Source organism: Anopheles aquasalis, chromosome 3 (assembly GCF_943734665.1).
Source record: "Anopheles aquasalis chromosome 3, idAnoAquaMG_Q_19, whole genome shotgun sequence".
Classification (NCBI taxonomy): Eukaryota; Metazoa; Arthropoda; class Insecta; order Diptera; family Culicidae; genus Anopheles; species Anopheles aquasalis.
In genome coordinates, this window is record NC_064878.1 from 39,211,564 (window position 1) to 39,221,563 (window position 10,000).

General features: G+C 47.3%; 2 protein-coding genes across 5 annotated transcripts in view; one reads left to right on the plus strand and one right to left on the minus strand.

Annotated features, from left to right (window-relative positions):
• Positions 1-1,883, minus strand: part of LOC126578761 (partner of Y14 and mago) — a 14,955-nt gene extending 13,072 nt beyond the window's left edge. Inside the window, exon 1 of the mRNA XM_050241651.1 lies at positions 1,839-1,883. The gene's annotated coding sequence lies outside the window, so the exon portion shown is untranslated. The remainder of the gene's footprint in view (positions 1-1,838) is intronic.
• Positions 1,884-2,559: 676 nt separating this feature from the next.
• Positions 2,560-10,000, plus strand: part of LOC126578749 (2-oxoglutarate dehydrogenase complex component E1) — a 16,343-nt gene continuing 8,902 nt past the window's right edge. For 2 of the 4 annotated variants that reach the window (XM_050241628.1, XM_050241629.1), the window contains exons 1-5: positions 2,560-2,578; positions 6,568-6,789; positions 6,881-7,021; positions 7,095-7,301; positions 9,529-9,631. In XM_050241628.1, the coding sequence (XP_050097585.1) occupies positions 6,700-6,789; positions 6,881-7,021; positions 7,095-7,301; positions 9,529-9,631 (541 nt within the window). In that variant the 5' untranslated portion in view covers positions 2,560-2,578; positions 6,568-6,699. Of the gene's footprint in view, positions 2,579-6,567; positions 6,790-6,880; positions 7,022-7,094; positions 7,302-8,194; positions 8,313-9,528; positions 9,632-10,000 lie in introns of those variants that run through there. The other 2 variants (XM_050241630.1, XM_050241632.1) reach the window with 2 other exon arrangements.

Below are 10,000 nucleotides of genomic sequence, written 5' to 3' on the forward strand. Positions count from 1 at the left end.
TCCGCGAGTGCGTGCGTGCGTGCGTGTGTGCCTAGAGTGTGTCCTTCGAGGACTGCAGAACCATACCGGGCAGGAGATGCAGTTTCCGCATGTTGCCAACGTTTCCACGATTCAATCGTGTTGCCAGGAATGTCGAAATAGAGAGCGACCTCGTGGCAACTCGGGTTGGGAAAGCTAGGGGGAAGGGGGCAGAAAAACGAACTCCGTGACGGTCGTGGAGGGACCGGACATTTTCCAGAACCGGAAAACGGATCCACAGGAGTGAAAAAACTAGTAAAATAATGATCCAGCGCCACTTGGTTTCATCTGTTGCGAAACCAGCAGTGGCAGGAAATTCCAACGTGCATGCGTCATGAAATTCCCGGTCCAGCAGCAGGCGTCTCCCTGCTCTCTGTGGGTTTTTAGGTTAGACAAACGATACGAGACACATGGTGGGTGGGGAAGAGGTGGGCTCAGAATGCCTCCGCACCGACGTCGCCGTCGCCGTCGTCGGTGAACGTCACACGCGGCGCCCTTACGCGTCTGAGTCTAATGAGGTCAAAAGTATCTCCACCTAGACCTACGGACTAGACGAGCCCCCTTGCGCCGACGGAAATCCGATGATCGTGCAACACGCGTGCGATTGGTCGATGGCGCTGGGCCGCAGGGGAAAAAAAGAAGAAAACAACAATGTAACCGGAGCGACCGCGTGTGTGGCGTGGGTCCGCCACAGATAAGGACGCAAATCGGATGAGCCGCAGCCGCAGCAGGGATCAATCGAGTGTGCTTTGCATTGCGTGGCGTTGTTTACCCGTACGCCGTCCAACTGCCATCAAAACACGCCTACTAGAACGGAGAGGCCGTAAGCACCTCGTCGTTGCCATCGTCTAGCGGGCGACGCCAGCAGGACGACCCGGATTGAACCGGCTTAGCGTGCATGAATGTTACATTATTGTAGGGTGTCCCTGAAATGGTTCATCATCATTATCATTATTATGCCCTGCTGGCACCGAGCCTCCGAGCTGTGACCGTGCGGCGTGTTAATTAAGTCGCGAAATCAGAAGCAGAAAATCGGCGCACAATAAGAATGGCAATGATAATTCGAAACGACGATCGTGTCGTGTGACTAGAAACGCATCACCTAGCCATTGAGTTTCTGCTAGAGTGCTTGAGCTGGTCACGCACAGGGGACGAGCCTTGCTTGCTCTCACATTATCACTTTCTGGCTGAATCTGGTTCGAAATGGAAGGTACACGTCGGCGGTGTTATTACGCAGCTTCTTCCAGCACAACCGGTGGCGGGAACCTTGATCCCCAGACAGCGGACACCGGAAACCAGGGGCCAACCAATGAGAGGATGACATTGATAAGGAAGGGAGTCGAGCATGAAGCCGGAATGATGATTGTCAACCTTGCCTTCTTAATCCCATATCTTTCTCGCTTCAGCAGATAGCAACGATTTACGATCGGAACTGGGTGCTGTTGGGGTGTTGCCCGTATATCCCCGTGCATATCCTTAAAGACCACAGCCCGTGACACCAATTCACGCTCGCGCCTTCGAGAACACTACACAATTGGCAATGGTCCTTCTGATGAACTAAACGGCAACGGCACCGCTTACTCTCTGCTCTGGCATCCACAGTCCGCCCCCCACCGGGAGCACCTCCGTTCTTACCCCGTCTCACGTGCGGCTATTTATTGCTGCTGTCGTGCATTGTTGAAAACCGTGCCCCCTCGATGCACACTAGATGATTCGACGAACGAATGCTATGCTGCTGCAGCTGCTACACAACCACCCACGGTTGCAATTGAACAAACAAACACACCGGACGATAGTGCGGCGGTGAAGGTTAGCCTTACCGTGTCGTTTCTCGAAGCGCGCGGCGCTCTGTTGCTGGCCGAGACACATGTGAGCACCACGAAGCACCACGAGGGTGATAAAACACAACTAAAATTGTGGCCAACGAAGGAATCCTTTTGGTTGTTTCGTGACAAAACACGTGGCACCGTTTGTACGCTAGTAGGTGTGCGTGCGTGCGTAACGCCCTTTTGGCGTAATTCAACCAAGATCGATTTCGTCGATCAATTTCGATCGACAACAGCAGCATGAAGGATGATGTGGCGATGCACCGCAAACTTGCGCAACAAGCGCTTTTATCGAAGCAGGCCCAGAAATGGAATATCATTTTATTGTTTTATGGATCGAGTTCTCTGTGGACTGGGTGGCATATTGGTAACATCTCAGTCCCAGGCCCTCTTGTACGAGCGAGATACTGCGTCCAATCCGTTGGACCAACACAACAGGCAGGCAGACAGGGGATTTTGCAGTGTCGGCCACCGTGGCGCTGGTTGTGTATATGTTTTGGTATCTCGTTTGCCCTGGTTCGCCGACCGGCGGCCGACGGCCACCCTTCACCAGTCGCTCGCGAATCGTCGTCGTGCGAACACACCACGGATCTCTAGTAGTCGGCAGCTCCGGCAGAGCTCCCGCGGTCTTGAGATAGTAGCGAGTCGAGTGTACTAAGCGCGATTGTTAGCGAGGTGCGTTCAGAAACCCCGGAGGGTGTATGTTATGGGATTTTATCGCGGCACAATTATCTGTTAGTCAATTTTCAGTTTCTTGCGAAAATAGTGTGCCTGAGCCTCTCGTAGTTATTCCGAACCTTGTGTTATGTAACCGGATAGTGTAAAATCTCAAGAATGATCCATGGACTCTACACATAACTGGTCGATAGAGATCTGCCTGTTGTTCGAAGAAAGGGTGCAAAAGAAACGATGCGTGTTATGCAACATGAGTGTTTGACGACCCGCGAGAGAGCGAATCGAGTTTTCGCAAAAGTGAACCAAAGTCGGCAGATCTTTCTCGAGCAAAACGCTCCCTTTTAGAGCTTGTCCCGTTTTTTCCGCTAATTCGCTATACAGAGTCCGATGAAGGTTGGCTGATAATGTGCTATCCACGATGATCGTCGAACAACGAACTTGACCTCACTATGGAATGAGGTTCATCATTAGGCTGCGCAGCAGTCAGTCGACGATTGAACCGTGTGCTTGAACCGCCCCATTGGATCCGATCGGAACGGTTCGGATCGGATCGGATGCCAGCACACCAGAAGAAAGAGGGGTTGATGGCCACGTAGAAGCGAGTGTGCCGGTACTATTTGCTCGTTCGTTTCGCGATCATCCACCACCGTTGGCGTTGCGTGACCATCATATTGCCACGAGTGATCGTAGAGCAGCGCAGCAGAGTGGGGCGCAGAGTGAGACTGATCAAAAATAGAAAACTCGAGAGCAAACGATCGGCCGGTGGGCCGGTACGACACGACACAGTGAAAAGAGGCTAGCCCGCTCTAGCCCCTAGACCAAATTTTCTCCGCGAACTGTTTGCGGTGGTCAAGCGTTTTGTTTTTAGCGCAAGGTTCTCTCTCTTGGGTTGGTTATGCAAAAGTTTTTTTTCCGACCGCAATAGATTGTCCGGCTGTCTTGGATTACGTCAAAGGAATCGTTACTGCAGTTTTATGATGCTTCTTCTATGGAATGATCGTCCGTTTATCATCGATAAGGACATCGGTCTACACAGTTGCTCAATCATTTCAAGTATCGATGAATCAAACCTCTTCCATTCAGGGAGAGATAAGTCACACCTGCTTATCCGTTTCGGTGTGGTTTCCTTTATGTTTAATGGCACCTTGGTACCTGGTTACTGGCCTTTTGCCAAAAAGTGCCGCTCTCTCTCTCTTTCGTTGATCACTCCGTTCGAGGACATAGTGTGACATGTTCTCCTCGATCACGTTGCGCCGAAACGTGCCCAAAGTTTATGGGGACAAGGCCAGAAGGCTCGAGAACACCAAATTCGCCAAGACACAGCCGTTTGCTTTCCGCCGATTCAAATGTCGCGAAAAAAGGAAGCACAAAAAGACAATCCCTTCTCTTTCCGGCCAATCCGCCCCGTGGAACATAACGTGTAGGTGAATTTTTGGCGGGCAAGAAGGTCACAAAAAAAAACAAACCGGTTTCGCTGTTTGCTGGAGGACAATCCGAACACTGCCGTCGCTTCGATCATTGACTCGCTTCCCTCGCCCATTTGCATGCGATCTTCTTGATGATTGCCGGCAATTCCACGAGTCACGTGAATCCCACTGTGAGCCCCGCGTAACCGGTTCGATCCGGTTATGCAAACATTATTTCGTTCGGAAATTTGACCAAAGAAGGCGAAATTTCTCGAAACCGGTCGGTCGACGCGGTAATCGAAGTAATCCAATTCTTTGCTTATTCACCACCGTTTTATCGCTGTTGCTCTCGTCATCAGTGTGGAGGGCAGCAGCAACGATAGCAAACATCCGGCAGGAGGCATATCAGTGACGCAAAGTGACCATGGGATAGGAGAGGGATTGGTGGAAGGGAGGAGAACCCCATCACGTGCTTCTCTGATTAGAGGGCGAGTGCTGCGCGCTCGCGCCTCCGCAGTGTCAGCAGCGCTAGCGTTCGCGCACGGCTTGCTACGATCGACTGAAACCCCAGCGGGTGTCTACTTCGATGACACATTCGCGCATTTTGTTGCCTCTGCAGACACATGCGATGATGTGGCCCATCCGTTCGAGGGGGTGAGGAGATTGTAATAAATTAACTCATGATGTCACGATGTCGCCTGCTAGAAGAGTCCCTAGAGCGTCACAAACCGCTAGCATGCAAGACGCAGGAAGAACGCACGATGGAAAAAGAATTTAGGAACAATTTGAACCTGCTCCATTATTGACATACAGGATCGACGTAAGACACGATTCTCACGGCGCATATTTGCGCAGCAGCCACAAGGCCTGGTCTCGCGGGTGTGTGTCCGCCCGCGTGTGAGACTTCTACTTAACACCACACCGATGATAATTATATCCCAAACGCCTTTCAGTCTTTATTTCGGTCTTTTTAAGCAAAGATGACGCACGAATGGACGGAATTGTTTCTGTTCCATCAGCTGCTCTGCTAGTTTCAGGATCATTTGTATGCCACATCCAATCCGGTGGCTCAGTGGCAAGAAACCGGGCAGTAACAGTGACATCCTTTTCCACCGAAACCAAGGGCATTGTTGTTTTGAATGTATGCGACCAAATAAGCCAGCTCTAGTGAACGGGTGCACTACGGTACTAAATTAAAACGAATCGATATCAGTGCAACATTGTCGTCTGGTTCCTCGGAAGATTCATTGGGGAGCGGTTGGAAGGAGGGTGGATGAAGCGCGGGAAGAACGCGCACCTCGTGATCCAATGTCAAGGTCGCACACGCTACTATCCGCGTCACCACGGTTGCTCGGTTCGACGCTCGGAGCACCGGGCTCTCTAGGAATACCTCGCCCGTGGTATTCCTCACCGCTGCTCTCACCATTAGAGGGAAATCGTCTCATTGGTGTACACAAAGTGAAGGACTTTTTTATTTATAGTCTATTTGTTTAAAGGCTTTAGGAGACAGTGGACATACCGATGAGTTTAATGTTCGTTTGTTCAGTAATAAAAAAAAACGAGAGTTTAAGATATTGATTTTCCCTTCCATTTGTTTTCGTATTTGAATAACATTTTCAAGGGAATAGAAAAATATTTTAAATGTTTTGGAAATTCCTTCCAATGGCAATGGTGACTTTGAATTTTCTTATGATCAGTTTACTAGTTTTTTCATCTTATATTGTTTTCTTGTTTTGTTGGGATGTATGGCATATTAAGAAATGAAAATGATGCAATGCTACTTTCATTTTGCGTTCAGTAATCAGCTGATGCGAAGGAACTGCGCGACAAACAAGATGATGTGCACAGCATTTTAGGGGAAAACGATAAGAGCAGCTGACCACCATGTGGTGTGACGCGGTACCATCCGTTCGCGTCAAGCTGATAAGCAAATAATACGGTGGCTGATAAAATAAGCGTATCCGTAATTGAATCGAAATCCCAGGCGACGCTCGAACACACCCGTAAATTAAGCTCTGTATCGTGGGACGGAATCAACGGCCATTGACAAGAACAAACATTGTTTTGGCTGATAGTCGTTGATCTTTTTCGAGCAGAAAAATCATTCATTTATAAATAGCTATAAATCACGCATAGTGGGAGTGTATTGTTGGTTAGAAACACTGATTAGGTAAACCTGCTGGCGTTAGGTTGTACTAGCTTGAACTGATACGATCTAGCATAGAGATTTTAATTGGTCTCATTCGCGTGACTTTGTTGCAAGTAATAAGGGATGCACGCTGCAAAGCATGCACCATTTCAAAGGGGGAGGGCAATCATTTTGTCACGACGCTCGTGATCATTTACACCCCAACACCAGTGCGCATGATAAGCTAAATCAACTGGCAGGCATGTTGATATAGTCGGCAACTACTGCGACACTGTGATAAGAAGTAGGCCGCGTGAAATGTCGTCGAACAAAACGTAACGCAACATTCAGTTGCAGTATCGTCATCCCCATGACAACAGATTGTGTGGAGGGAAAATATGGCATTAAAATAGTCCCAGTTACCCGTTATTATAATTGTCGTAGTGCATCTCCAGCTCTCTAGTAAGCTTTTCCGTTCTCATTTTGGTCCGTATTCTTTTCTTTTCTTTATTAGAATTTAATCCAAGATCCGTCGTCCATCGACGCCTCAACATCTGTTCAGCACGGATCACTGCTCATCCGTCGTTTGAATCATCTGGATTTTCGTTTCTCAATCGTTCGGTGAATACGCATAACAGCCATCAAAATGCATCGCGCAAGGACGGCTCTTCACCTGGTGAACCCGATGGGTCAGCAGAACTTTGGCTCCTTCCTGCTGAAGAAACCCACCTCCAAGGTAAGTATTGAGTTTCTGTGTAATAGACTGCTACTAACTCAGAAGAAAGGATGCTTACTCACTATGCGAATGTTTCCAATCTGCATTCCAGCTGACTACGGAGCTTGTTGCGGCTTCATCGGTGAAACTGTACAACTCGACCGCTGCCGAACCATTCCTGAATGGTTCCTCATCGAATTACATCGATGATATGTATAATTCCTGGCTTCGGGACCCTGCGTCGGTGCATGCGGTACGCTTTGCAGCATGTCTGCGTTTGCCTCCTCCATGGCTTCTATGATATGTTTTGTGTTTTCGTCTTTTAGTCCTGGGATGCATACTTCCGGAATAATTCCTACGCGGCGCCACCAAGCCTCGCTCCGGTGCCGAAGAATCATGTCCCCGCTGCACAGTACCTCGGTGGCAGTTCACTGCCTGCCGTTGCCGGCGCTGGCGCCGCCATCGGTGGTCGCATCGACGATAAGCTCATCGATGACCACCTTGCCGTGCAGGCAATCATTCGCAGCTATCAGGTAAGGTCGTTGGACAAAGCGACCTGATGAAACAGTCCTTCCCCACCTAGACACGAGTCCCGAGAATCTTTATACCCCGCTGCTCTTTTTTTCTTCGTCGTACTGTTCCTCATACATATCCTATCACCCAGACCATACCCTTAGTCCGTTTTTCTTTGATTGAGTCTTATCGATCTTTCTTTGCTAAAGTAATTAGTCATTTTTCGTTTTCACTTGTCTACCCTTTGCCCCTCGTCTCCCCAAAAACCCCCTCTGGTGTGTTTTTCGTCCTGTTTAAGTATCCGTCCTAAAATGTTCCTAAGACGTATTTGAACCGTCAGATCCGAAGCTATCCTTGGATGCGCTGAACTAACAGCTGTGTACAGCACATTTCTATGCAATCGTGTACTACACGAAGTACTGAGAAATGTGTTAACGGTGTTATCTCATCGTACCTATGGTTGATCTGAAATGAAATTTGTCTATTTGGTTACCGCGTTTATTGATTGGGATATTTGTAAGCCATCAGGCAGAAAATTTGAACATTTCCGTTTTGCATGCCTTTGTTTAGCTCTAGATACAATGGGTATGACACAACAGAGACAAAACAATGTTCCATTACAGGATTTTAACGAAAGTGTCCATAGTAAAATGCCTGCTACTCCTGTAGTTTACAATGATAGTGAGCGCAAACTTAACCAATCATACGCAGTGACAATCCGAAGGGTCCAAAATTCGTAACAATGGTTTACCAGCGCACCACGATGCTATGTTAACGGGAATCTTTGCCGCCTTCATCTCGATTCTCAGTGAAACTGATCACAACATTTAACGGGGATAAACACTAAACCGATACATGCAAACTCTTTAATCACTTACTCCTCCTATCCCTATCACCAACTCATCTCCTGCAGTCCCGTGGTCACCTGGTGGCTGATATCGATCCGCTGGGCATTCTGAATGCCGAGGTTCAGCCGGACAGGGCGCATCTACGAGCGAATGAAAAAGTTACCCGCACTTACATGAACTTTGGTAAATTGATAAGCCTTACCTATACCTTTTTTTATCTACGTACGCTACTATTAATAACCTTCACCGCAGCTCTCTAATTTATTGATGCGCATATTTAATGGTTAAGATAGTCAATATTGTCAAGCTTCCGTTCACTTTTCCTAGCTTGAAATTGAGATTCGGATGATGTGGGAGGGTTTGTTTTTCGATAAACAAGCGAAAAAACACAATGCGCCTCGCTACTATTATTACATACTAACACTATAGATAAGGTGTGTCAGTTTTGCTTTGTTATATCCCTCGTTAGAAATGGGGAATACTGTTCGTATCCTGTTTGAGTATCGATTTTAAATACTAACACTGCGTTACAAATTGACCATTAGAATTCCAATATCTTCCGGCAGTAGTAACACTGCTCGGAAACAATACTTCTAAGCCCATCGAGTGTGGTGTACTTGTGGTGTGTCTTAGGGGCCTAATAAGAGATAATAATCTGCGTTTTTTTTGTCCTGTCTTGTGCCATGTCCTGGTTGTGCCGTTCTGTTTGATTTGTTTGTTTAATTTATTTGTTTGATTTGTGTAGTGTAATGTTATGTTTTATTTCTGCCTACCCCTAAACCCCAAAACCAAACTCTGTCTTCTGTGTGTGAACCTTCTCCTCCTGTTGTACAGCATTCCCTTGACCATCTTGTGTTATTCCCATCCCGAACACGAGCAGTGTTGTTCAATGTTTGAACTAAGAATTCGATCTTTTCTTCCGCCAGCCCCAATCCAAGACTGATCTTTTACCTTTCTTTTTCATCCATCCTTTTCTCTTTTTCTTGTTGAATTCTGTTGGACTAATATGTACAAAAAACACAACCAACAATACCACAAAACTCCTAAACACGTACTACGCTTTGAAAATCGTTGATACACTCGTACTACAAACACCCGCAAAACGCCGCAAACAATATTTCATCAATCCCCCCTGCGCTATCTATACCCACTATCGCAACGAAAATATGCCGCACCACGCCCTAACACTACCAAATCTTTCTTTTTCACTTGTATGTGTGTCCGTGTGTGTGTGTCTCTCTTTTTACATCGCTGCACTGTGATCGGTGTGATCGAATTTGATCATCTGTACGCAATCCGATGCACCATTAAATCGGCAATCACAATATTTGCGGGGATATGTTTGTGTGCGGGTGTGTATGTATGTATGTGTGTTTTTGTATGTTTTTAACGTGTACAGATTAGAGGGCACAATGTAGCCCGCCTTGACCCGCTCGGCATCAATAGTGCAGACCTGGACGATAAGACTCCACCGGAGTTGCTGTACTCGTCCTACCGTTTCGGTGAGTATCGGGTGCGTTCGATGGATGTAACTTCTTTCGTTGTAGCGCGCTGTAAGAAGGCAAACTAGAAACACCCACTATCTATACCGAAAACACCGTTAGACCAAAGAAAACCACGTCATCCGCCAACTTCACGTTTCCTCGTTTTTTGGCCGTCAGCATTAATAGCATTCCTCTTCTCTCTTTTTTTTATTGATAAACCAATCCATTTTAGTTTCGAATTATTAATTGAGACTCATGTGCTGCACTAGAAAAATGCGCGTCTGTAACTTATCTCTTAACTGTCGTACCTATCTTCACAGTTTAATAACTTGGCTGGTTACAGTACCGCGTTCTGAGCAACTCATTCTTTCGCTCTCTATCGTTTCC